Source organism: Nelusetta ayraudi, unplaced genomic scaffold (genome assembly GCF_046127955.1).
Source record: "Nelusetta ayraudi isolate G7.1 ecotype Tasmania unplaced genomic scaffold, CSIRO-AGI_Nayr_v1 ptg000090l, whole genome shotgun sequence".
Taxonomy (NCBI): Eukaryota; Metazoa; Chordata; class Actinopteri; order Tetraodontiformes; family Monacanthidae; genus Nelusetta; species Nelusetta ayraudi.
In genome coordinates, this window is record NW_027466140.1 from 4402166 (window position 1) to 4429785 (window position 27620).

The 27620-nt window shown below is 44.8% G+C and overlaps 2 protein-coding genes across 2 annotated transcripts; both read right to left on the minus strand.

The window, feature by feature from the left end:
* Window positions 1-86: 86 nt before the first annotated feature.
* sash3 (SAM and SH3 domain containing 3) lies at window positions 87-7979 on the minus strand. The gene is made up of 8 exons (XM_076046608.1): window positions 7544-7979; window positions 5099-5194; window positions 4240-4371; window positions 3650-3785; window positions 2691-2842; window positions 1646-1858; window positions 1428-1572; window positions 87-835 (listed from the first exon to the last, which is right to left on the minus strand). Exons 1-8 carry the CDS (start codon window positions 7598-7600, stop codon window positions 576-578), a joined length of 1191 nt encoding a protein of 396 aa, XP_075902723.1. The 5' UTR covers window positions 7601-7979; the 3' UTR covers window positions 87-575.
* A 2093-nt stretch (window positions 7980-10072) lies between these two features.
* xpnpep2 (X-prolyl aminopeptidase (aminopeptidase P) 2, membrane-bound) lies at window positions 10073-21307 on the minus strand. Its single transcript, XM_076046682.1, has 21 exons — window positions 21106-21307; window positions 20338-20396; window positions 19953-20063; window positions 19784-19847; window positions 18952-19056; window positions 16428-16514; window positions 16101-16244; window positions 14865-14966; window positions 14393-14474; window positions 14111-14312; window positions 13191-13280; window positions 12939-13048; window positions 12768-12845; window positions 12395-12466; window positions 12118-12178; window positions 11900-11969; window positions 11631-11735; window positions 11469-11528; window positions 11246-11322; window positions 11067-11156; window positions 10073-10530 (listed from the first exon to the last, which is right to left on the minus strand). Exons 1-21 carry the CDS (start codon window positions 21152-21154, stop codon window positions 10336-10338), a joined length of 2013 nt encoding a protein of 670 aa, XP_075902797.1. The 5' UTR covers window positions 21155-21307; the 3' UTR covers window positions 10073-10335.
* Window positions 21308-27620: the final 6313 nt, after the last annotated feature.

Below are 27620 nucleotides of genomic sequence, written 5' to 3' on the forward strand. Positions count from 1 at the left end.
CCATCAATAGCATTTTGCTTGTGTCAAAGGTCCATTGTTTTGAGATTTGTCTCGTCTTTCACATTCCAGTGACGTAAAAGTGTGACTAACGGTGTTCTGAGTTTTTAATATGTATGAGTAAAAAACAAAATCAAACAATATTTACATGCATCTTCCAGAGTAACTGTCTCCCCAACAACAAACGAGTAAAAACAAAACTAATGAAGTGTAATTTTAAAAGTAACGCCACAGATTTTTACATTCATGACTGCGTTAGAGTGCACGGGGACGGGTCTGAGAACAAGGAAAAATACAAAACAAATCCTCTCTTGGTTACAAAGTGACATCACGTCCTGAGAAAGGAGCAACAGATGGCTTTCAGAAAAAGAAAAAGTTCTCTGAAACACAAGCTGTGGTTGATGAAGTGGAATCTTCCTGTTTGATTACAATGAAGTAAACCACGGAAAAGTGTGTGTGTTTATGCTTCAAGGTCTCAGCAGTCAGTTCTTTAAAAAAAAAAAAAAAAAAAAGCCCCAAAAAACAAGACGCACCGCGTGCAACATTTGTCCACGATGTGTTGTTGTTTTCGCTCCTTCCTAAGACTCTTCATCCACCGTCAGCTGCTGCAGCTGCTCCTGGATCTCATCCACCTGCTTGTCCTCCTCTCTTTGCTCCTGCTCCTCTTCCTCCTGCTTTATCTGCTCCTCCAATGCCTCATCTTCGAGGCCTTCCTTCGTCTTTGGCCCTTCCCGCCTGCCCTCCTGGGTGTCTGAGCTCTCGAAGCAGCCCGAATCTCTCGGCTGCACGGCGTTTTCCCCAGATTTGTCCTCGTCTTCTGGCCCGGAATCATCGTCGGCTACACAGGACAAAATTGAAGCCGTTATTTATAGAAAAGTGACAACAGGTTTTAACCACCCTGAACTTGCTGTCTGCCTCTGCTTTTGTATGCTTGTTTTGTATGTTGGAAAGACTAAAGGGTTCATCTTTATTAGTCACTGGAAATTGTTTGTGCCTAACTGCTTGAATTAGCGAAAAGATGCTGGCTGTTTTTTCACAGCCCCACAAGGGGGCGGTCTAACGCAATTTCTCTATTGAGGGGAAACACGCTACTCTTGGTCAAACTATTATTTTGCGTTTTTCTAATTCCCAACATTTACAGTGACTATGAATTCAACTGTTTAGTACTGAAGGGAAGCCAACACATTGATTCATGTTTTTAGTTGAATTTTAGTCTAGTGTCTCAGTACCAGGAACCAACAGTTGCCCTACAACTGTGACTTACTTACTGGAAATGATCAATGTAACTCTCTCGTCATCACCCTAATTTTAGAACATTTTAGCAGTTTCTTCATAAAGCTGTTGAACTCAACGGTAAAAAGTTCAGCTTCTCGTTTCTGGCGGTCTCAGTTAGTGATTATTTGTCAAGCCAGTGGAGCCGTAACACCTACTGTCTCTCAGCAGCTCCGAGGCATTGAGGATCTTGTACCGCTGGTCAGGGTCGGTGATGTTCAACTCGTTGAGGTGCGACTCCTTCAGCCCGGCGAAGTCTTCCAGGCTCTGGAAGCCGTGCATAGACAGCAAGGAGCTCAGCTCCTAAAGGAGGAAAGAGCTTGTCTAGTCAAACTGTCAGCAACGGCAGCGGAACATCAGCAGGACGAGACCTTACATGAAGGCCGATGCTGTCCAGAACTTCCTCCAGGGTTTTTGGTTTGGACTTCCCTCGCTGCTTCTTGCTGTTTCTGGATTTCCTCCGCTGTGGGGGGCTGTCTTCAGGAAGAATGTTGATGTAGATGAACTTAAAGGAGCCCACTTTGTTGTTGAGCTTCCCAGTCCAGGTTCCAACAGGAGGCTTCTCGATGATATAGATGATGTCTCCCTTCTGCAAAGGCAGCACACAGCTCAGTCACGATGATGATGACGATGATCATACAAAAAAAGACTAGGCATGAAACACTGAAAGATTTTGAACAGTCATTACAAACAATGCAGGAAAGATTGCTGGCACATCTTCAACTCCAGTAGAAAAGTGCTTCCCGTCACTCTTAGGTTTGGATTGCATTACCTCTCAGCATCCTCACAGGTCTGACCAAAAGCAGTGCGTGACTGTGTATAAGCCCATAAAAACCATAAAAGAGGTTGAAGCAGAAAAGCAGGAACCAAATGTGAGCCTCACTGCTGCTGGCATGAATGCTGCAGGAACGTCTGTTTTCTGGAATAGTGGGTGTTTTCATTTATGTCTTAAAAATAAAGATCCAAGACTAAAACCATTTTTTTTTTAGGGGGGGTGGGTGGGTGTGATACAATGCTTTACTTCCACATTGCTTATGAACAACAGAAGTACACGGCAGCTCTGAAAGTGACTTGAGTCTAAAAACTGCACTTCACACCATGAAGCCTTGAGCAGCAGCTACCTGGCTTAACCTGGCAGCAAAAAAAAAAACTTTGAATGTATCAGAAAAGTTTGTTGAATTACATTTTGAGCTTGGACACAGACTTTTACCATTTTACAAGCTTTTCCCGGTGCATTGTTGCACAGCCTCTGCACAAATTCCTTGGATTTACCGAGCAGAAAGTCAGCGGCGGTTCACTCAATTCGCCCCCAGGAATAATAATCAGCGTGAGCCGTCACATTTCACACGTTTAACAAGCTCCCCGGAGGAGGACGTGACGAGACAGCAGAGAAGACGGGTGGTCCCCCCCCCGAGACTTACTTGGAGTTTGAGCGACTCCACGTCGTAGGGGCTGGGGGTGAAGTCGGTGTGGACCCGAGCGCGGCCGCAGAAGGGCCCGTTGTAAGAGTTCTCCTCCAGCCTCATGCTGTCCCTCTGGCTGTAGCCGCTGTCCAGGCTCTGTCTGTCGCTACCTGGTGTCCACAAGCAGCAGGATCAGTCAAACCAGCACTCGTCTCCAGGAATCAGCACTTTTAGGTGTATGTTATTTTCAAATATTGATTTCACGTCTCTCTTTTTCTTAAAAATGCATTTCACAGCAAGGAGGTAACACGACTGTTTCCAGTCCCCCTTTATCCTTCAGCTCTGGACCTAGATTGTGGCTTAAAGTGTTAACTATGCTCTCTGAACGTCACATTAGTCGCTAAAGTGGATATTGGTGTCCAGTTGTGAACAGAGGTGGTAACTTTGTTTGCTTGTAACTGGATTTCTAACAGCTGGAATAACTGTGTTTGTGATTTTTGTCCTCCTACAGGTCTTGGTATGATTGAAGGCAGTGAACTGTGGGTTTCAGATATGTTACTTTGCTGTGGCCTACACGTTGGCAGTGCCTGTGTCACTGCACTGCTCATCTTGAAGAAGACAGTTTTTGAGAAATTTCACCATAAACAAATATATATATATGTCTTTGTGTCTGGAATATCTTGTTTCTGACTTTACTTTGAAAAACAAAGGACACAATAATTCCAGGGTTTACTTCTGGAGATTTAATGGGCTTGTTTTCATGATTTCCAAAGGGAACGTCTATTTCTATATTTATTTCTAGAGATGAGAATCTTTCCGAGAAGTGCTTTGTGACACACGCAGTCTAAGAATACACACAACTGTCTGCCTTCTTTTCTTTTTCTCCCCTTATTTAACAGGCCCCACAACCCTGAGTGCAGGAAGAAGCGGGTATTTATTGTCCAATTTATCTCCATCTCCTCACAGTTTACACTCACTGCCTGAGAGCTGGCGGCTGATTGGACTGGGCAAGGTGTCCTCTGACCCGGTGGAGCAGACCGACGTCCTCTGTCCTGCCCTCAGGTCTGGCAGGCCAATGGGGGAGACGGGAGACAGCTCCTCTCCGCTCTCACCCTGTACACAGGGAGGACAATGAGCACCCGGGTCAGGATGCCGGGGCAAGAAACAAAATTACAGTGACGTCCACAAGAGGGAGACAAATCTTAAGGATCGCAGGCGGGTTTCCTTCCCTTTGCTGACCTAATTTAGGCCAGATCTTAGATTTTTTTTTTTTTCATCCTAGACTCCAGTGGAGCAGACTGCGTCTTAGCCCTTTGTTTACAGCCTCCTTCATTTTATTTTTTATTTTATTTTATTTTTTATAGCTTTGCCTAGTTAGATCCTCTGAAAACAAGGAGGGCGTGAAGTGGATGTTGTCAGTGGCCTGGAGGATGTGTCAGTGCCCTTTGTGACATCACACAAGGTACGCTGATGTTTCATGTTACACAAGTATGAGTTTGGACATCACCATTTGTGTTATTGTCTGTGTACAAATGCTTCCATCTTCAGCCGTGAGTCAGGACTTTACCCCTTCTTCTGCCAGAGCCTTTTGCACCATCTTGGACGTTTTCCGCGTCATGGTGCGTGAGATGACATTGCGCCATTTCTTTCCCAGTTTGCTGCCACTTTTTAACACTTCCTCTGACACGCCGTCCGGCCCCTGCAATTCAAGAAAAAGAGCATTGGTAATTTCCACAGTGAGCGCACAACAGACGGAGACAGGAGGTTGCATGTACTGTATCTCAGAAGGCTTTCAAACAGGACACTGTTGTTGTCTAAAGCTTAAAAAAAGCAATTTCAAGGCTGAGTGAAGTGAAGTGAAGTGGTCAAATAGTCTGTTTCAGGCATTTTTGCGCCTGAAACTGAGACGAGTGAATTTTAACGCTGACTGCCTCTGCAAGCGTCTGCAGCGGTTCTCTGCTCTACTGGCTCCGGCTTTGAGGACATCCTGTCTGCACGTTGCTGCTGTCATCTGGCCCCCTCTGCAACACTTCTTCTTCTGACTTCCGCTCCCCTGCGTTTAAACATTTACTCGTCCTTCCACTTCCACCCGCTGCACCAACAACTTGTACGGCCATATCATCAGACTTCTGTAAATGTGTGTCAACAAACCCTGTGCAGCAGCTTTGGGAGGATGGCAGGAAACACGAGCTGCGTTTCTATAAAAGTGGCAGCTGATCACAGACTCAGCACGCCACACGTGAGCTTTGTTCTGCTGGCGCTGTTTGGGCCCCAGTTGAGGAACAATGAGAGAGCTCATCTTTAGGAACTGGCATTGGAGAACTTTTAGCACAAAAAAGGGTTCATTGATCATCAGCTTCCACTTTCCAAAACTTGGACATCTACTTCTTTTTGTTTTAAATGTACACGTTTGACGGTCAGCTTACATTCTCCTCCAACGTGAACTCCTTGTCTGTCGCAATCGGAGAGCTGGGCTTGTGCTTCATGAAGTCCTTGAAGCTGCTGGACCGCTGCAGGCTGAGCTGCAGACACACAATGAGATGCAAATAAAAAAAAAAATGTAAAAAGCAGTAAAATCAAACGCAACTGTCATTTCATTCAGTCTGGTGAGACGTTTTTTTTGTAAGTGAGTGCCCCGTTTCCAAAAACGATAACTCTTTTAATCACACAGCTAACAGGTACCGGCTTTGGCATGCGGTCGGCTTTGGGACAGACACGGATAACGCTCAGCAGGTTTTTATCTCTTCAGTTGGTGCTCTGGCTGAACGCGCAGGAAGATATCTCAGGAGGGAGAGCTGCTTGACGCTCTCAAGGAGATAAAAGCTCGCAGGTCAACAGGTTCCTGCTGACGCGCACGCTGCTTCCGCAGCAGCAGCAGCTTCTCAAAAGGTCTCGGTTTCTTTCCTCCTTTTTTTTTTTAAATGTAGTTGAGCCGTTTAACAAGAACCGCAAAGGAAATGGTGTCGGGTGAATCACACCACTTCTTGACGGGCAGATCTCCATTCCCCAAAGGTCACTCTCCGATTGCTCTGTAACATCAAACTCTTTGGTTGCTTTGCCATATCGCTGTCAAACAGCTTTTCCAACGCATGCTTCTGAAAACAATCTGAACATTTTGATTTTCTTTGTTTTGATCTGTTTTTTAATCAACACTATGTGTTGAGTGAAGACACAGCTGAAATCAGAGCGCATGTCGAGATAATGTTTTAAATGCTACTACTACGACAACAACTACCACAGGTACTACTACCACTGCTACAACTACTACTAATATGTAACCTTATTTCCTGACAGCTGAACAACTCAATTGAAATCACATCACACAGACCTAAACATACATTCCTCTGTGTGGAGCTGTCTTCAATCAGCACAAATTCTTTCTGGATGAGGCTTTTTTCCTAATGAGGGTTACTGACATAGAAGAGGGAGCAATTTTGCGCGTTGTGGATGCAAATGACCAATTAAAATATATATACAAATGAGACTAGTGCCGCTGTGATACCACCTACGCATGATCCCATTCACTGCTGCTTTTTTGCATATGTTCTGTGGAAAGGATGCAATTTTTTGGTCTTATTTGTGCAGGTTTTTCTGCTGCTACAGCCATGCAATTCCTTTGTGGATGTGGCCCAAGTTAAAAATTGTCATCGCGTTCAGGATTGGGTTAAAGGCTTTATTTTATCAACAAATCGAGCAGGAAGCCTTTGTGGTTTCCTGTTTTCCATGGCAGCCCACAACATACTGATGCGAAACGTACAGGTGCAACTTGCAGCAAAATGGCTGAATGTTACTAGAGGTCCCTACATCCCAGGTACATTGATGGATTTTGGGTTTTTGGCCACATTTCACTGCATTTGGAACCAACAGTTTGACTAAGGAACTTCTCTGTGATAGGAATTTCTTTGACTTATTTTCCACACTTGACACATGTCAAAATTCATCTATCAGCCGAAAACTGCAGGAGCCGGCCAACACTTCAACAACAGCTGCCAGCTGACACCAGTTGGTGTTTGTACCTCTCACTGTCTGCATCCATCCACTGCATCCATCAAAGGGTGATTTTGCTGGTGCAATTTAGAGAGAACAAAACATATTTTTCAAAATAAAGCTAGGAAAAATGTTCAGGTAGTTGTTTCTCTGACTGGAGCCTCCAGACTCTGTAATGCTTCAACATTCAATATTGTATGGCGAAAGCAGTTCAAGTGAAAATAGCACAATGTGAAGGGAACTAGGGCGGCTGCTGGGAACAAAGACAGAGCGATGTGCACTGACACAGTTCAAAGAAAACCGCAGAAGTGACGATCTGGGTGGAAAACAAGATCTGCTGCCACCGCCGAGCGTAGGAGGACGGTTCTCAGGGTGGCAGCCGAAAACGAAGGCACCAGAAGCCACAAAAGACTGCTGTGACTCGAGCCTACATCTGCAGCAATGATTAACCCCTGCGAGGACACCGAGACAGCTCGCTTCCCCCTTCTCGAAAACTGGCCACAAAGTATAAGTCGAAGTCGGGGGGGGGGGGGGGGGGGGCATAGTCAGACCGCGCACTAAAACACATTTTGTTTTGAACGCGGCCCGCGGTTACGCTGTGCGCCTGTAGGTCTGCTAACCACAGGTTTTTGCACTCAGCAGACATCCTGTGTTGAAAAGTTGCACGCAAAGGAACCTGTGTGTGAAGGTGTCGCAGCAAACATCCTTTACTTCGGCTGTACGGCAATAACATCTACACAGTCCAAATTGAGAATATGTGCACATGGAAAGCTCAGTTACTGCGGTGACAACAGGAGTCTTAAATCTGCTGACTGTATTGAAAAAAAATTCTCCACCCAAAACAAACAAACAAACACACAAAAACAACAGAAGCTCCAGCTCACCTTCTTCTTCTGCACCTGCTCCTTCTCCGAGGCATTGGACGGCCTTCGCCTCAGCATCTTCCTGCTTCTTGAGGTCCCGAGGAATCTCTGGACAAAGTATCGTGAGAGTCCAACGCCTGGTAGCTTCTGTCACCACTAGAGCAGAGTCGTCTACTTCAACGAACACAGCTCACAGGAAGACAGGGCTGCTCTTTACTGCTGCCGAACGAGAGTGCGGAGGCTGAGAGGAAGTCACGTGGCCACAAACAACTGTCACGTTTTGGTTTAGGCAGAGGCTGGAGAGCTTTTGTTTTCAAAGTCACACTTACGATGAGGTTCCCCGTGGCTTACAGACTGTACCAACACACCAGTTGGAACAATAGGAAGAAGAGGAATAAGAAGAGGAAGAAATAGAAAAAGAAGAAGAAGAAAAGTCAGTGATACTACTGAGCAAATTTGTGTTAAATCCACTATGTTCAAATGTGATCACTCCCAATTCTCACCCTGTTGGACTGACTTCTGTAAGCAGAGTCTGTAATGCACGCCCTTTGTCGAAATCCATCAACAAAGCTCACCGCAATTGAGTAATTACAACACAATACAGTGACACGCGCGTCACTTTTTAACTTAAGCGCAATGCCGAAGGAGTGACTTTGCTGGAACCGAGGAAGAACCTCATCATGGGACGGAGAAACTCTTGCCCCGTCCTCCCCCAAACCGAGTCACGACTGACTGCCCAACTTTTCAACAAGTGAAGTCGAATCTAATAACACAGGTGGGTGTGTGGAAGTGAAAGAGCACGTTCAGAAGAAGAAGAAGAAGAGGAAGAACCTCAGCCACAGCAGTCCAGCTGCGCCGGGCTCACGGGGGGTCCAGGTGGAGCAAGAAGAAGGCGGGCAGAGCGCAGGAGAGGGAGGGAGTCAGTCGGAAAAGAAGACAAACAACTGGTGGTGAATCACGGCGATGTGCGTGCCGCTGACTGTGTGCACACACTCATGTCCTGCTGGACAGCACAGCTAGCAAAGAGGAAGTTCAGTGCACAAGTATGGCAGGTTTTGCTCAGTATTTTCGTGTGGCAGATAAACCACATGATACAAGGTTGCTCTATTTTAGGTTTTGCGTCACGCCACTCAAAGTTGGCAAGAAGCTAATCATGCCCAAAGATCTGAAATTCTATCAGCCGTGAAACTGCGGTTACGCGTCAATGTCTTGTCTTTTTTTAAGAACAAAAATATCAATTTATGTTGGCCTTTGGAGAAGCTTTTTAAGAATGCATTGTTTATCATGATGACTAACACAACAGCCATGAATAATGTTTCATAAACTGTCTTACTGTGCTCTAATCTATATCCAATATTAATTCTTGCTTGAATAATTGTCAAGTAAGTTGAAAAAGCTACAAAATACAGCCATGTCGTACCATTGGCTGGAATCTCGTGAAGCTAGGGAAGTTGTCAAGACGCCATGTGAATCCCGGAGCAAAGGCGATACCATCATGAAAAGCTGGGCTGTGCTTATCCAGATATTATCTGGGCCAGTGAATATATAGAGGACGCTGTTGGAACTGGCAGGCAGAAAGCCTGGAGGAAGACCAAAGAGGAGATTTATGGATGTGGGGAAAGCAGACCTGAAGTTCATTGGTGTGAGAGAAGAGCATGCAGAGGACAAAGGGAGCCAGGTGATTGGCTGTGGACACACCTAAAGGGACAGTAAACAGAAGCCTTTGAAACAAAAAGCTACACCTCACAGAAAACTAAATTGTCTTGTACTTCTTCCAGGCTGCCTGACCTCAAAAGCCAGTATGAATAGGGATGATGTGATGTTCTTTCAGTCGCTTAAGCAATCAACCATAAATTGACACACTCACACCTCTGCAGACATGCTCATAGTTTCCAGACAATTGGTATTGCACAGGATGCATCATGCTTTTCAACATGGCATAGTCAAATTAGACGGAAATCGTCATTTCCTTAGGTGCTAAAACACAAAGTTGTCGGTAGTTTGTTCTTCTTACGATTCTGCTGAAAATGTGGTCTGAAGGACAGATGTGGGGCGTTTGATTCTCAGCTTGGTGAGAATCACCACTTCGACCCACTACTTCTTCCAGAATTCTCTACCAACAGACACAATGGGTCCCAAATCAAACCAAAACAAAAGCAAAGCAAAGAGGGTAATTGGAAGGGGAGAAATGAAAAGGCAAACCCTTCAAAAAAACAAAACAAAAAAACCCTAAATAACTCTTTCCAGCCTTCCTCTCAAACACACACTTCCATCACACAGCCAGCGACCTGGTGGTGTTGACACTCTGGTGACACACATCAACTGAGACAGACTGAGCCTCCTTAAATCCTCTCCAGCCAGGCTGATTGGCTGCACCACAGGTGAACCCAATGCCTCTGATCAGTAGTGACACACTTTGAGTAACTGAATTCAACTTAACTCCCAATGTAATAAAATCTCAAACACAGAAAAAGCTCCTGATGTGAAACGTTGATGTGTGGTTCTGTGTGAGGGCAACCAAAAGCAGTGTTATTGACTCAACAACCACACTTTAGTTCAAAATAGTCTCACTTTAATAAAATAAAATCATTATCAGCTGCTATACAAATGTCCAGATTTAAAAAAACAACAAGAATTACACAAATCTTCATTAAGATCCAAACACTAAAACATTAGTCATTAATTAGAGAAAATTAACAAAAAGAAAAGGTTAAACTGCAGTGCATCCCTCAGTGTAGTAAAGCTGCTCAGTAGAGACGGCATAGGGGCCATGTTGGTGCGCAAATCCTCTTCGACTGGAGGCAGGAAAACGCTCACATGATGTTGTGGAGGAGAGCGAAGACCAGAGCGATGAGGATGAGCGAGGAGGAGCTGACACGACCGGAAGAGGCGGAGAAGGGCTGTGTGTTTTTGAGCATCCAGTCCTTCTCATTCTCGAGCCCCTGCCTGTCCAGCTCAGGGCCCATCACCTTCCGAATGGTATCGTAGTAAGCGTTGAGCCAGTCCAGCTGAAAAGAGGTGTCAGAGGAATCTTAACTGAGGCTGGGAATCTATTTCTATCTTAATAAAAGTAACAAATAGTCAAGAGTGTTAAATTTCACTGGGTGACTGGCGTTCCACAGGGCTCACTTCTTGGTCAACTTTAATACACTACAAACCAATACACACAATACAAGCCGGTCCGAATAATTAATTCATGTAAAAATTACTGAAGTGATGGCATTTCGAGTAGAAACACACCTTCTGCTCTACCACTATTGAAGATTAGATGATGCATGCGCTGATGTTGTTGCATCAGAATGAAAGTAGCACACCTCACTTTCAGTCTTAAAACTTCTTTGAACCAAGAAGGGATTTTTTTTTTTTGGAAGAAAGCAAAAACTAAATTGAGTCTCAAACAAGGAAAAAACATTCTGCAGTTAGGCAACTAAATTTGCATTGTGTCTTGTTGTGTATTCCTGCCATGTGTTGAGCATGCACATCCTCAGCATTTCCTGTTCAAAAATACAAATGCAACAGGTTACTGTATGAAAGTATGTTTTACCTGTTCAGGGCTGAGGAGTGAAGTGTCAATCAGCTTTCTGTCGTATGGAACCAGCGACACAGTGTCGAAGGTCAGGTAGTTGTTACCGTACTGAAGGAGAGAAACATCTGCTGGTTAATGCAATGACAAGATAAAACCACCAAAATCAGATTAACAACAAATAATAAACATTTTTTAACCTTTGTCTTCGCTGGCACAGTCACAGCGATGTCTTCAATGCGGATCCCAAAGTCATTAGTCTTATAATATCCTGGTTCTGTTAACATAAAACAAAACAAAACAAAACAAAAAAAAATCAAGGTGTGAGGTTTTTTTGTCCTCTTTAAAGCAGAAGCTGTGAATTTAAGTGCATACATTTAATTCCTGGAAACATGAATATGGACATGCATTTAAAATTCTCACCTATAGATGTGAACATTCCTGATTTAAACGCAATGTTGTTGGACTGGAAGCCAACGGGCCCTGAAAGTATCACACTGTAGATTAACAGTCATTTCATCAAAAGACATTGTTTCATTCTGTCACCTGTTAGAGCGCTTATTTTAAAAGTGAAATTATACATACACTCGTGAACTCCAAAGTAGTTGCCAACACCATGACCAGTTCCATGGCCATAGTTTAGGCCCACCTCCCACAATGCCCGGCGCGCCAGCATCTCCATGTTTACCCCTAGAGATTATGAAAGACACACACACACACACACACACACTGAGACAAAGAAAACAACAACCCACATTTGTGCAGAAGTGACTTGCCAATGTGTTGGCCAGTGGGGAGACAGTGGCCTCTAGTTGTAGAACAGGGAATAATCGTATCTGAAGCACAATTTTCACCTTTTGTCCCTGAAGGAAAGATGGTTCGAGAAATTTCAATGTTCCCCATGAGCACTCTAGTAAAGGCCTCCTGAGAATTGTAAAGACAGGGTACAGTCAGAATTAAAGAAGTTAACAACTGTACTTTTCCAACTCGTCATGTCTGTAAATCTGTAAACAGATAGAACAGACAGAAGGCAGGTAAGAGAGAAAAAAAATTTGCATTAATAAACTTTTACCCTCTGCATTTCTGTGGGGGTTCCCCAGTGAACTGTCCTTGTGATGTCAGTGGTTCCATCTCTGGCAGTGTTGAGAGAGAGAGAGAGAGGTGTGTGTGTGTGTGTGTGTGTGTGTGTGTGAGAGAGAGAGAGAAAAGGAGAGAGAGAGAGAGAGAGAGAGAGAGAGAGAGAGAGAGAGAGAGAGAGAGAGAGAGAGAGAGAGACAATGACTCATTTCAGAAGCTGGATATGTGAGAGGAAAGCGGACAGTTTCTCAGCAGGTTGCGTTTTTACTCACAGATACTGGCCGCCAGAATCAATCAGGAACATCTCATCAACTGTCAGCATTCGGTTTGTGTCGTTGGTTGGGCTGCAAACACAAGGAGTGAGGAAAAGAAGAAAACATGCAAGATTTTGTTGACTGTTTTGACTGTAATTCATCAAATATAATATATATGTATCGGTATATGTATATATACCGATACATATATACACACACATACACACACACACATATATATGTATATATATATATATATATATACATATATATATATCTATATATATATAGATATATATATATGTATGTATATGCAAATCTAAAAACAGAAAAAAATGAATGTTGATGCCAGAAAGCAGTGAGATTTAAGGAGAATCTATATGCACTGTACTTGTAGTGGGCCAGGGCAGCGTTGGGTCCACTTGCAGAGATGGTTGCAAAGCTCGGTCCTCTGCTGTCTTTCTGTTCGCTGCAGAAAGTTTGATGTGTTTAAACCACACTCCCGGGCTGCAGCGTTTTTTCCTCCATCTTCAAACGGTGCAATTCGGCCGCCGAGCCTCACCTGCGACGTTCGTTAGCGTAATCTGCAGCCGAGAGCTCGGACTCCTTCCCCTCCGGCACCGCCTTCTCCAGATACATCAGCAGCTGCATGACGGCCACGGCGTCCCTCACCTACAAGACGCACATTTAACGTCTACACGGCAAGATTGATGACCTCTACGTTCTGAGGCCATATTGCAAATGTCATGATCTATAAATACATGAAGAGTTCTCTCCATGGAGTTGCACATCCGTGTGTATTCAGGCAACATACATGCGCTTCCCTCAAGATTCGCTGCTCGGTCTCGTCCTTCACCGCTTTTGTCGTCAACGCAGGAGAGTACGAGGTCGTCATTATTTTGTCCTGCATTTGAAAGAAGATTGATATAAAATATCAATGAACCTATTATCGCTGCTTGCAATGGTTTTCATTCAAGCTGCACAAAACATACAGGACAAATGGTTGAAAGTGCAAGAAAATGGGGAAAATTTCATTACCACAAACTGGTCAGACTCTTCACATTTTGTCAAGTTTGGGTAAAACGCGTCACTTTGCACTGAAACTGGATCGCTATCGTTTCAAAAACCCATCTTGCAAAGGTCCAATTAAAAGCGTTTTCTGTTGGCCTATTAGTATCATTATAATTAGATGACCAATCTGTGTCTTTTTTCAGTTGTGGCAAAACAGGAAGTGACTGCTGGAAGCTAGCCCTTGAAACCACTGAAGAAAAATGACAGGAAGCAACTGCGAGCCTTGCTACTGCTGATCAGATTAGTGTCGATGTTGAGTTCGCAGCCGTTTAGTCAGATCTCGATGGCATTTTCACATTAAGTGAAATGCAGTGAAAGGCTGCTTGCGCTCTTGAACCGGATCGGCCAAGAGTTCAGTTGAAACAGCAGGACTTGTTCTAGTTCTATGTTTCCATCACCTCTTGCACTGACAGCAAGTCTTGAGCTGCAACTAAAGTGGCTCAACAAGCAGAAAGAAAAGAAATCCCCTCGGTCCAATTTAACTGAGATCAAAAGTAAATTTGCCTGTTCACCTTCCTGGTTTCGTCTCTCTGAAGTCTTCCTATTGGCTCTTTACATTGATCTCGTAATAGGAAAGGTTGCATCCATTCTTTCAGCCAAAGCATTGATGCCTCATTCACAAAGAACAGCACAGAACACTAAGCCGCAATATTCCGTACGTACCATCGGTTTAATGATCTCATAGACGGCGTAGTTGGTGTACTCCGTGCCGAGCCACAATTTAATATCCGGCCGGGCCACGTACTTCTTCAGCTCCTCCAGGACTTTGTCGTAGTCTTTAATCTGCACACAGGGATTGCCGGGGCACGAGGCGTTCAGGTACTTCCTCAGCTCCTCCGTCGCTCTTTGCGGATGGATGAAAAGCCTGGGAGGTGCGCAGAGAGGTGATGAAGTGGAGGGAGATCGAAGGAGGAGACGGCGGCGTGTCAGAGGAAGAAGACTGACCAGATTTCATCCTTGGCGAGCAGCGTGTAGGAGTAGAAGAAGGGGTGGTAGGGGATGTCCTGGCCACGCATGTTGAAGAGCCCTGAGACACACACACACACACACACACACAGAGACACACACACCACACACACACACACACACACACACAAACACACACACGCACACAATGTGAGGTGGCAGTCGGAACGCGGCTCTAGTGTTTCAGTTCTACGTGATGATGTCAGTGTCCCAGTCTTCAGAAAGACGCTCCCTAATGAAAGACTCATCAGTCGTCAGGAAACGTTTCAGTGCGGCACTCCTGTCCTGAGGTGCGTGTCACAGGGGGAGCGCACTGAATCAGTGGTGGCGCACTCTTGAAGCAGCCACGTTAGGAGTAAAATTGATTCCTAATGTTCTCCCGAAATTGGCCTCACATTTATCTAGCAGCAACTGCTGGACCGCCTTAACACCGTCGTCCTGGGTGACTTACAGGCATTTTCATCCAGCGCGGACAGCAGGAGGGCCGTTGGTCCGTACGGGTTGTCATCCATTATTTTCCGCATCTGCTCCACCTTCATCTCCCAGGTTCGCTCTGTGCACACACACACACACACACACACACACACACACACACATTGCATCCAAATGTCAGGAAAACAAACATAATAGAACCAGACAAGGCGGAACACACACACACATGCCTGCACACACTTGATTTTTTTGTGCTTTAATTTTGGCAACAGCCTCCTGCAATGGGGCTCAGCTTTAGCTTCTTGCTAAAAACAGAGGCTTTGTTGGACCTGCTACTGCTTTGCTAGGGGACACCTGGCTAAGTGTGTAGCCTTGGTCACAAAACCAATCAGTCCAAAGTGACATCACAAAGGGCTAAATGTAAAAAATATGTTTTTTTTATAAGTGGAGTCAAAGAAGAAAACAAATGTTCAGTGTCAAGACAGAGACACAGAATACTAGAAAACATCTGTCTTGTCAAGCTTTATTTTATTCAACTGCATTTGGTTGAATTATTTCAACTGTATTTGGCATCAACTTATTTCTATAACTCTGGGCGTCCACCAACGTCTAGTGGTAGTTTTTTCATTCATCATCACTAATCAAGCAGTGAACTTTGCCCTGTCTGCCACTTGCAGCAAAAAAGAGCAAAAGTGTTTACACTTCCACTGCGTTGCTCCAAAAGAAGATAAAAGAATGTAATTGAAGCAGAATTCAATGAGGCTCTGCAGAGCTCCTCTCCTCTCTCCCACGTATTAAGAGCAGCTGCAGAGCCGACACACTTTAGGTGGCATCCAATTACACGATTGCCATTTTTGTCAAAGCCAAGCAATGATGCGGCATTTTTAAAAGCAACCTGCTCCCCAGGTGGCAGATAAATTCACAATAACAAACACACTCACATGCATCAGGCCATTAGATTTACGACGCTTTTCAATTTGTTCCACTGGTCTTTTTCTCCAACCTTTGCATGGGTTAGGACGCATGAGCGTCCAGATAACTTCCTCTCCCATGCAAAAGGCAGAGAGGCTCCATCTCAGGTCAATGTTTGATATGTCAGCCTGCCATAAAAGCAGAAAGGCTCCTTATCGCCGTGTTTGCCGAGCTCGCTTATTGCTGTCTGTTTGTAGGTATTTATCAGGATGGAGATAAATGGCACCATGGAGAGGCAAACTGCAGTGTGTGTGTGTGTGTGTGTGTGTGTGTGAAAGCCCACCTATGACTCTGTCGGGCAGGATGGTGAGGGCCTCCTCCGGGATCTTGGGTCTGTCCGTCCACACCTTGTCGACGGGGTTATCGGAGACGGACTTCAGGCTGCGACCGCTCGACTGCAGGTTGATGCTGTAGCTCTCTTGCGTATCTAATGCCGGAAATTGCAGACGATTACCCACCGTTGGGTGGATCAATCACGGCTAATCAGTCAGCATCGGCGTCCGGTGGAGCCTGTCATTTTTTTTTTTCTCCATATGCTTGGCCAAGCGAGTTATTGACGGTAACCAGGACGGTGGGGTGTGGGATGTGAGGGGAGCGGGGAGGGACTCACCCAAGGAGAAGAGGAAGGGATCGAAGCCGATCTGTTTGCCGTCTGGAACCTCGGCGATGAGCCACTGAGCTATGCTGCTGATGGAGACTGAAGACAATCACACAGGAGAGACAGACTTCAGAAAAGTTCTGACTGCGGCCGTGCCATTCAGATATGCAACTTGCTTTGTGGAATAGAATATTTTTGATTAAATGTTGCACACATTAGGCTTTCAGCTACAGTAAGTACAGGTGTTTTCTCGTAGTTTTCTCAACATGCAGAAAGTGTCACTTTGACCAGAGAATGAGTGAGTGTGTGTATTTCAAGTTTGTCGCATCAGGTTTATACGTGTACAAATCACTTGATTGGCTCAGTTTGCTTGGTAGAGACCCTACAACATGATGCCACTGTGACTTTTATGTTACAATATGATATTATTGTGATATGTTTTTTTTTTTTTCAATACATAACGTGATTTTTTTGTAATCACACTTTCCTGTTCTGGTCCAACTTTATTATTCAAACAGCACTTTTTTTTTTTCTTTTTTTTTTTTTTAAAAAGAGGCCTTGTCTAATATTACTATAGCTTCTAGTTTGCCTTCTCCAGTCCCAGGTGTAGCCAGCACTAAAGCTCAACTGTGCAAACAATCCCACGACGTGACCGTCACCGTGGGGACAATGTCAGATAACGAAGGAAGAACATAATATTCCAGCCAGCAGACGTCCGTCTCTGTATCTTTCGGAATTGATTTTATACTCCATAAATCACAACAGAGGCCACCAGTTCAGCGAGCTGTGTTATTGTTATCATCGAGGGGGCGTCTGCCCCAGCCGCACGCCGTTTATGGAACTGATGTCAGGAGAGGTGAGGACGTAAAGGACGAGGCGTATCACATGCAGCACCACGATCGCTTGAGCTGGAGGACGAAGCGTGCTTGTGCGCTTTGCTTTCTACTGATGATGACATGACAGAATCTGTTTGTCTGTTTTTCGAAAGTCTATTGGCTGAAAAAAAGCATCATTTTTAATCATCAATTTATCCGGAAACATGTTCTCAGTACTTCACGTCACGGTTTGCCCTGCATTATCCGTAAACATCCTTTTTCAAGCCGGGCCTGGCAGCTGACAGTTTGCTGTGCCAGCCGTCGCTGCTCCAGCTGCTCGCCCTTCCTCCAGGGTTCCTCACCTACCGGCCACCAGTCAGCTCGCATGATCTTGATTTGGCTGAGGGATCCGCCCCTGAATTTCTCTCTAGATTTCTCTCTGTTTGAAGAAGCTATCTGCAAAAGCAACCCGGCTCTGCAAAGTGGCACTCAGCCCATCCAGTTATATTAAAACAAACATTAAAAATAATGTCATACAAAATGAAAGGCTAAATTTAAAAACGGGGAATAGAAAAGAGGAAATAGCAAGAGGGACTTTGTCGTACTTGCATTGCGCTTGCCTCGTCACTCAACATTGTATCCTTGTTTGTTCAGTGGTGCTTCAGTGCACGCTCCACTGGGTACCACTGCAGATGCACCTGCACTGGTTTGTTTTGGTGTAAATGCAGTACAAAAGCTGTAAAATGTTAAACATGGCACCTTCAGCCAAGCACCTCTTTATCTCATCTTGACGGCAAATTGTGTTCACGCATATGGAGTTATGCTGCGATTCATTATAAGTTTGTTATTGAAGGACAAATGACTCATTTTAGTTACGTAAACGCAGTATTGTGGTGTTCATATTCGTATTTCAGATATATATATACCATTTTATTGTTGTTTCATTGTTGCTGATTTAACAATTTAATGTTCAGTCTGCTCCAGAGCAATCCTATAAAAAAATAAAATCTTGTCTGATATTGGGGTGTTAATATGAATATTATATTTGAGAATTAGGTACAACCTTTTATCAGCCCACATCTTACTTAAAACAGCTGGGAGTGATTAGTAGCACGGCGAGAGAATAAAGTATGGAGTGCAATTTCAGGGTGAGCTGTTACTTTAACAGCTTTTACTTGGAGTCACTTCAGTTTCTGTCGTGAGCTGTTTTTATCTGATAAATCCTGCGATAAGGTGCGGCAGTTGTCAGCACAGATTCTGTGAACCCTGCTGGCTAGTGTAACAGGTGTGTTCAGTTACTGTTTAGATTTCACCCCAAATCTGTTGTTTGTCTTTATTTAGCCAATAGTTCTTTGAGTTGTATTTTCTTTATTTTGCAGCAGTTTTTTTTTTTATTGTTTTGTTTATTTGGTTTAATAAATTTTCAAGACCTATGACTGTAGCAACGTCACTTCCCCTCGGTTTCGCGGTGTTTTCTTCACTTGCCGCAAGCCCTGGGGGAGAGTCGAGTCGGTGAAAATGTGGGATTATCAACTGTATCATATATATATATTAAATTGTATATATATATATATTTATTGTTATCGTAATGTGTTGGTTTTTGTTAATATAACGCTGGTTGTAGTTTTTCTGTTTCACAGAAAATAAACACCAGTCGAAGCAGTGCCACAGCGTTCTGTCATCACTCTCGCGAGGTCATAGCGTGGAGCGACCGCACCCACCATCCTTTTCCAGATCCCAGTTGCAGTCCATCTCTCTCTCGGCCTGGACCCAGTAGCGGCTGTCAGTCCACAGGGCGGCCTTCTTCTGGGTAACCACGGCGGTCCCTGGGGAGGGAAGTAGGGCAACCACTTGTGTTATGATCCAGGCTTGTGCCAGAGAAGTAGGAATGCAGATAAATGTCAGAGTTGTCTCAGAGCGATGCGTGACGGGCTAGCTAATCCCAGACAATATAAGTAAATAAATAAATAAATGATTGTTTGCAGGCTGGGCGAAGTCAATAGGACGGCGAGGCGGGGATGTGCGGAGGCTATACAACATCAGAGGTTTACATTGTCATTCCGGTGCTGTGTCCTTGCCAGAGACACTTAGGTAGCAGCAGCAGCAGCAGCAGCTGCAGCAGCAGCAGCTTAAAGATCCCTGGATATGAATATTTTCACGTTGCGTACCAGACGAATAAGCAAAGGCAAAATGCTGGAAAGCTCCGAATGTTACATCCGGCCGATGTTTTTGTTCTGGTTGCAGCTAAAACCTTGTTTGTCTACTTGAGGAATCATCCGCACCTTCATCGGTGCTGGGAGAACAGGGCAATTTAATTGTGAAGCACCGTGAGCGACAGGAAGAGGTGAACGGAAATGAGGAGCACGTGAGATGGAAGCTGAAGAGCTGCGTGACAGACAGATGTGGGGAGTTGAGTCACCAGCTGGAGGAGGAGGAGGAGGAGGATGAGAGGGTGGAAGAGGAGGAGAAGGAGGAGAGATTAGAAGAGAAGCAGGTGGAGGAAGAGGAGGAGAAGGAGGAAAAGGAAAACAAGGAGGAAGAAGATGATTGTACCTGCTGAGCCTTCAAAGCCGGTCATGAAGGTCACCCTGGTGTCAGGTTTTCCGATGTACTCGCTCTGACGGGGAGGCAGAGCGCGTTAGCGGCGGGCTTTCAAGTCGAACGTGCACAAAGACAGACGTGCACACAAATCTTAATTGTTCGGGGAGCGATGAAGATGTACCAGGTGCGCGTCCGTGTTGGGGATAATGTATGCAGAGATATTCAGGGAGACCATTTGCTCTCGCAGCTTCTGCAGCTGCACGGTGGTGTTTTTTACCGTGTTGGGGAGGTACTGCAACACACACACACACACACACACACACACACACACACACACACACACACGTGCGCGCACATACACACACAGGGAGAGAGAAGAAACGTTTACAGACTTAATTAAATCCAAAAGAACTGCCGACTCATCTTTCCTCTATCTCCCTCTGTAATCATTAACTCGTGTGCATGTCGGAGACGTCCGTCCCTGTTGGCGAGCTCCAGGTGGGAAAAGTGCTCTTGTCTGAAATATTTCAGGAAAACTCACATTCCAATCACTTGTTAGATCTTACCGGAGGTGAGGTGGAACAGTTTCTCTCAGACGGTACATCAGCAGCACCAACTTTGGTCCCTGGAATGAAGGGAAGAGGCTCATGTTGACAGGAGACCATGAAAAAAAAAAAAAAAAAGTGACACTCGGCTCAGACGTGACCGAACTGCAGGGCCAATTTTGAACGCGTCTGCAAAGTGCAGGAATTTTGATTTTAATTTGAAATGCAAAGCATCTCATTTTAAATCAGTTCTTGGCAAGAGTGACTGTTGGACTTTATGGCCATATCACACTGGCTGGAAACCAAAGAAGGCAGCTGTGGAGCAGCTATCAGTCACTGGTCAGTCCAATTACAGGAATGGAGCTTGTGCATTTCAGTCGTGTCCAACGTGGGATTGATTTCATGCAAATGTGACCCACACGAAGTGTATGAGCTAATAGTAACAGTAACAATAAGATATGTGACCAGCAGTTATTCCGCTGAGAAAACGGTCGCTTGTGTCTCAACCAATTATTTTTGTTTCAACAGTGGACATAAAATCCATTAACAGCATCCGATCTGAGACCTGCAACACAAACGCGCTCTGATCAATTAACCCAACCAGAACAAACAGCAAAACACATCTACAGTCCTGCACTTTACAGACAGGCACTATTTCTTTCAATGCACAGTAGCTTCTGATCCCTGATCTTCTCTGCCTCTCACTTGGAGCCTTGCTACTGAGAACACAGTGACTTTGACAGGCAGGTTTGAGTGAGAATGAAAGAAAACTTTTCTCTCTCTTCTTACCTGTGAGCGCCGCCAGAGACAGCGCCAGCAAACATCCCCAGGAGAGCATCTTGCCCGAGTCCCGACGCTGGAACGGCTCCACCAGAGCGGGTGCAGTGGCTGCAGAGCAGGTGAGGAGGCGTGCACGGCGGCGTATGTGGGCAACGAGCGGGAGAGGTTGTTGTTGTGGCTGCCTGACAGTCGCCTCTCTCTCTCCCTCTCTCTCTCTGTCACTCCTCCCCCTCCTACTCTTCCTCCTTTCCCTCCTCCTCCCGCTCCTTTGCAACATCATTATCTCCTCTCGGAGCTGATCTCCGATAGCAGTCGGCAGCTCGTGCATCTCAGTTGGTTGGTGTGAAGTGTGTCAGGCACCAGTGAGAAGTCACTGCCTAAGTCAGTAATATGTTTATTTTTTTTGCACATTCCTTGTCCTTGTGACAGAATGCATAATGAGGACATCCTGAGGATGCATGAGCAGCAGCAAAAACAGCTGTTGGGGATATTTTCACATTGTGGGAGCAGAGTGCAGTTCCTTTAATGCGAACAATGTGATGTGTATCCTCCTGCTTCTATTCACGCTCTAATTAGATCCGCTGTCCTCTGTGGAGGTCTCCATTAACTAGATTTTTTTGGTGAACACGGGGCCAATAAATCACCCCGCAGTGGCTGCAAAGCCTTCAGAGTGGTCCCAACCTTTGCTAATTTATTAATCGGCTGCAGCACGACTTACAGACTCTGCACCCAGCTGAGGTGAATAAACTTTGATCGGTTGTCAATGTTGACTCTTGCATGCTCGCTGGAGGTTTTGCAGCAACACAGAGAAATCAGAGGCATTGTTGAACGCGATATTGTTTATCTCTCTGAATGACTAAACATTTAACACAGTGTCACAATATTTCGTGTTTCATCAAACAAAGAACCACTTAGCTTATTGCAGGGATCTGAAAAATGACGTGTCTGATGGCCACTTGTGTTCTCAATTGCAATTTTCAAATTTTTGTGTGCAGTCAAAAGTGCCCAAAATACCAGCCTGAAACAAAATACATTTGGTTACAGAATAGCAAATCAAGGGAAGCATGCACTTCTTGGTAATGTAAAAGTTGCTGTTGATTATCATCGCCATGCCTCTGCAGACCCCCTTTTTTTTTTGAATGAGGTTGATGCATCACTGCTTGAAAGCAAGCCATTGTCTAGCGCTCGCAGTGAGTGGCAGGTCAATCACAAGGAAGTGGCCCTGTTCCAAGGGGCAGCCAGTGATGGAGCAGGTGGAGGAGTGAGGTAGGGAGCCAAAGCAGACTCTTCAGAAACTCTGATTTTGTGTGACCTTTTTAGCTCAAACCAGGATTTTTTTTGCATTCAAAACAAACCTTGTTTATAGTTGGAAGGAAACCCCCAAAATGTATTTGAAATACGGCCCCTTTAAAACCTCCACTGAGACCAGACCAGGAATTTCTAGTATTAGAATTATGTGTGACTAATATGTGTTACTCTCCTCTCCTCTCTATCAGCCTGTTGTCAGAGCACAGATGTTGCTGCTGAGTTTTACTCTGAGTCACGGTTTCATTTGTTCTAATGTGCACGACTGTATTTATGATTTGACACTTGGCCAATTCGACCCCTCCCCTTGGGGATTTTGAAAATCAATCAGTGACGCACGCACCGAGCTGAACACGCATGAATGCGCTTCTTTTTCTGAGCTGCAGTTCAGAGATGAACAGCGTCGCCAGTTCACTTTCATCAAGTGTAAACAATGCATTCAACTCTCACTTACATCTGACACAAAACAGAACAACATCCCAGAAGTGCAGCTCTGCTGGTGCAGGTGCAGGTACCTTCTGCACCCACAGGGCCCCACACAGGCTGTGTAGCGCGCCCATAGGCAGCACCAACAATGATGCAATAAGAATATACTTGACAGACCAAATTTCAACCGTCAGTTTCAACTTTGCGTAATTGGAAGCACAAGTCGCCCTCAGAAAAGTAGTGATTCAGATCACCACGACCAGCGAAGTACTTCTGACTGCAATGAGACACTGATGACTAAATATTGTGACAGTCTGACTGTTAACTGTTTAGTAATTGACAAAACCTAGGATACAATAATAGGACATGGTACTCAAGGATGTCTCTGTGTTGTCAAAGCGCTATGAGGAAACTAGCTAGAGCGGTGTGCGCTCCCGTGGGGTGCGTGCAATTCTCGGCATGACACCGGCTGCATGGCTCCATGGTGGGCCGGGATACAGCTGCTTTGATCAAAATCTGGCAGATGTTCCGACCACAGCGGTGCGCTGCTGAATTACTGTCGTGTGTCTTTTCTCATGAACGATCACACTGATCAAGGACAAGACTGATATAGATGTGAGTGAGCCTTGAAATGTTCTGTAATACATTTTGATTCGTTTTTTTTTTTCTTAAATTTAAACATTTTTTCATTCAATACATTTTTCTTTTTGTAAATTTAATAACTCTTATACACCATTTCTCTGGTGTCGTGTACCAAACTGGCCTTCCATTAATCTTTGACTGTTAAGAAAACCACAAATGCCAGTCTTCAGCAGCACAAAGATGGTAAAGAACATTTACTAAATGGGATTTAGTCTCCCGGGACCAAGCACGATTGCACAGTTTTCTTGGCGATCCATCCAACGTTATTGAGTCAGTCAAGTGCAGTGACGGATGAAGACGGAGGCAGCGGGAAGGGCTGCAACGCCAGAAAGCATCTTCTGTGTATAAGCAGGACAAAAGCCTTTCATTACCTTGAAAACACTGCAATGTACGGCAATCATTGAGATGGAGATGAGAGCCTTTACCACGAGAGAGTAACTAACTTTGCTCCTGTAAATTAAAAAACAAGATCTGCTGTGTCATTTTCAAATTAGGGAGGGCTTTGTTCACCTGCTGTTGCTTAGGACGTGACTGAGGTATTAAGTTGCAACTGTTGCAAAAAGCCTGATAAGAACTCTTGTCAACAACAATCTCTTTACAGGTATGACACTCATTAAATAGCAACACCCTAAACCTTAAAAATAATCTAATCTAAAAAATCAAAGTAATCATGCAGGGGGAGGAGAAATTATCAATGCTATTTGTTTTATATTTCCATTCCCTGGTTCTCACCCCTGACTTAGACTCACCCTGGTCCTCAAAACAATAGTAAACCTGCTATTGCCGTGATTAGCGATGACTTTAAGACTGTCTGCTGCTTCGACCTTGGATTGAGACCCGCATTAAAGAGGGTTCAGAGAACCGTCAATATACAGCTGTTAATGTTTGGCCACCATATGTCGGCTCCGGCAGGCGGCGACTGTACACAGGTCAATAAAGCTGAGTATATTGGTCGTAAAACTTGTTTGCTTTGCATAATTCACTTGATAAGACGAAAGGAGTGGGCCTGACAAATGGAGGAGGCAGTAAGAGGGATTATATAAGACTAAACTTTAAACCGTGTGTCAGGAACGGTTGGGATCAAATTATATCATATAATTGTTTGATGTTTGGACCTGCAAAAAGGACAATTGAAATTCTGAGCTGACACAGAACATGTTGCACCTTTTACACACAATTTGGTGATAAAGGCCTTGCGCTTTATTTGTTTGCCATTCAGCATGGCTTGTTACTGTGTATGTATTTATGATGTTTAAACATGACATGAAACAGAGATGAGCTGCATTTTATCGATGGTAAAACACATTATGAACAAACTGTACACATATCCAATCGAGATTGACATTGCAGGCACAGGTTGTTTCTTTTTTTTTTAAGTTGTTGAGCTCCGCATTCAGTGCTGTAAATGGCTGAGAGGGGTAACAGCAGGCTGTTACCTTTAATGAATACCCCTCTAAGAAACCTCTGAGATGCCACATTAAGCATCCACTTCTATGACAGGACAAACGTCAGAACATTATTTGTCCATTAGTAGCAGCTGACCAGTTGGTGGCGGTATTGTTCCAGTTTTACGCTTGTGAGCTACAAATATACAGTATGGTCTCACAATGTTTTTGAAAAATAAATAAATCAAACAAACAAATAAACAGGTCACATTTGTGGTTGGATGGAGCAAAACTCGCACGTTCCCCCACTCCCTCCATAAACACTGTGCATCTGTGTATGCAACGATTGTTATTCAGACCCTGATACATAACTTCATAAATTACGACCAGCACGTTCGAAGGGACACTAAGGGGGATGCAGCAGTTGGGGGGCATTCGAATGTGGTTTGTTTGCTGCTTTGAACACGTGAGCGGGAGGTCGTCAAACAAACAAATAGTAATGATCAAGTCAGACGGACTTGACGAAGTGTCGGTCAAACACTCGGTCTGTAATCAGCCGACATGAGGGGGGGGGTTGAGGGGATTACTTTGCCTTCATATCTTCATGAAGGACCAACACTGAAGAAAGCGGATGACACGCAACACAAAACACGACCACAAGGGGTCAGTAGCACCTCACACCTCCCCTCCTCCCTCTGAGTCTGTCTCCAGTCTCAGTGAGCAGCATCTCCCTCTGAAGCTGCTGACTCCATTATGGAGCCTCTCATTCACAACAAACATCCAGTGGACAGAAAAGCCGTGCTGCTGCTGCTGCTGCTGCTGCTGCTGCATCACGCTTCTTCTCAGTGTCCCTGTGCATCTCAGACCCCTGGGTGCCCGTGTCAGCTGTGAGTCATGTGCGGAGCCCGGTCACTGAGGCTGAAAGTTATGGGCCAGTATTAATAAATGGTAGCCCTGGCAACAGTGTTCGGTGAGTCAGAGGAGCTGAGGCAGAGGGGAAGGCAGGGCACCGTGGCCCAACATGGATGCTCTCCTCTGCTCTGCGACCAGGAGGGTTGAACGACAAGCCAGGCCAATTAGACATGAAATCACAGCACCATCCAGCTGTTTTCACAGTGCAGGGGTCATTTCGTCATCGGCGGTGTAATGGTTACCTTGACATATGCCGGGGACGACTTTGTTTTTAGCGCTCGCGTCACACAAACAAGGCTGGAAACCAGTTGCAATTACGTTTGATGACTCGCTCCGCGCCGGTTGAACAGCTCCAACTGCACGGACGGAGGCTTACAAGGAGGGTAAACAGTCGCGGGAGCCCAACATGGGTGTTCCCCCTCCCTACATCTGCCCTGACATTATTGTGGTTCTGATATACTTTTTTTCTTGTCTACATATCTGAGGAGGGAGGATGATATTTTTAAACTGGCCAAAGTGGCGGTTGTTGTAAAAAAAATTTTCAAACTGAGTATAAATCAGCTAAAGTACTGCAGAAGGAGGACGACAGCCTCTGGAGACGCGCTATCTCTCCAGCGTTGTCTGCCAGAGGGATAAAATGTCAGCTGGGGGGGGAGCGGTAACGAGGCAATTTAAAGAGAAGCTAAGAAAAACAAAGATATCAGCAACACAGATGGATATAAAGTCGCCCTCGCTTGCAGCCCTGCCCTTTTCTTGTGGGCACTAAGGAGAGTTTAATGACCAGAATTTAGACATACACAGTGTACCGAGCCGTCAGTCTTGAAATAAACAACAACTGGCAGTGTGGGGGTCACCCACTCCCAATCTCCAGGCTGCTTTTGTTTGCCTGTGCCACTGCAGCAGCCAGAGGGAGGAGGCTGCCAGCACCTCCACCGACTGGAGCGGCACAGCACAGCACAGCACAGCACAGCACAGCACAGCACTCACAAGCACTATTAGTTTCACGGCATGTGGATGATTTTATAACTCTTTGAGTGTTTTGTTTTTTTCCAGAGGGAGATTTCTTGTCTTCACGACAAATGGTGACACATGATGTGATGCGTCTGATCGTCCCTGTCAGTTTGAGAAGTGAAGGGAACAAATAGTCTCGGTCTTGAGTAAAAAGAGTAAAGCGGAACAAATAAATGTCAGGAGATGATAAAAAAAAAAATGTTACCTGATGAACAAAAATATCTTTTAGTTCTCTTTTTGCACTGCAACCGGTACTAAATATCGAATCGTGTCACTGCTGCTATAGCTGCTTTCTCCACACTCAAAAAAATGTCAGCTGTGAAATGGTTTTGGCCAAGTCACTCTTGAAAACGTTGATTCACTCTCAAGACACTTATTTACTTGCTTGAGTTAAGAATTGGATGGACAATTCATGCTTTTCCGTTGCCTTTTTAGGTCTGTTATGGTTCTAACCAAGTACAATACTGACAGGCAAGCTTGAAAAACTCCTAAACTGATTTCATATCAACTGCCTGATAAACAATAACATGATTGAATAACTCCCTTTTATTAGACGTTGCATGATACACAGGTGAGAAGAAACGTCTTTGCCTCTTGGGAAAACTTCGCCATCTTTGCCAGTAAAAAACCCAATCCCTGCATCTTGAAGAAATTAGAGGATTTCAGCACCAGTCTCTTACAATACGTCTTTGGTTTCTTTCTTTATGAGACAACAAATAATTTGGGATTTTTTTTTATTATTATTTTTTTTTGAAGCAGTGTGGGATAACTCGTCCTTTCACTGTGAAGACGCAGCGGTCTTAAAAAAAGGCGGGAGTCCAAGTGAAACCAGATTGTGAGCAG

Excerpts from the sequence above, each read along its gene's own strand:
- sash3 (XM_076046608.1), bottom strand. The coding sequence starts at position 7,600 with ATGCTGAGGCGAAGGCCGTCCAATGCCTCGGAGAAGGAGCAGGTGCAG. Across the intron at positions 3,786-4,239 it reads AGGCTCTGGCAGAAGAAGGG|GGTGAGAGCGGAGAGGAGCT; the intron begins GTAAAGTCCTGA and ends CCCTGTGTACAG. Across the intron at positions 1,859-2,690 it reads TGGAGTCGCTCAAACTCCAA|AAGGGAGACATCATCTATAT; the intron begins GTAAGTCTCGGG and ends CTGCCTTTGCAG.
- xpnpep2 (XM_076046682.1), bottom strand. The coding sequence starts at position 21,154 with ATGCTCTCCTGGGGATGTTTGCTGGCGCTGTCTCTGGCGGCGCTCACA. Across the intron at positions 20,397-21,105 it reads GTCTCTGGCGGCGCTCACAG|GGACCAAAGTTGGTGCTGCT; the intron begins GTAAGAAGAGAG and ends CCTTCATTCCAG. Across the intron at positions 14,475-14,864 it reads CGCGCTGGATGAAAATGCCT|GGCTCTTCAACATGCGTGGC; the intron begins GTAAGTCACCCA and ends TGTGTGTCTCAG.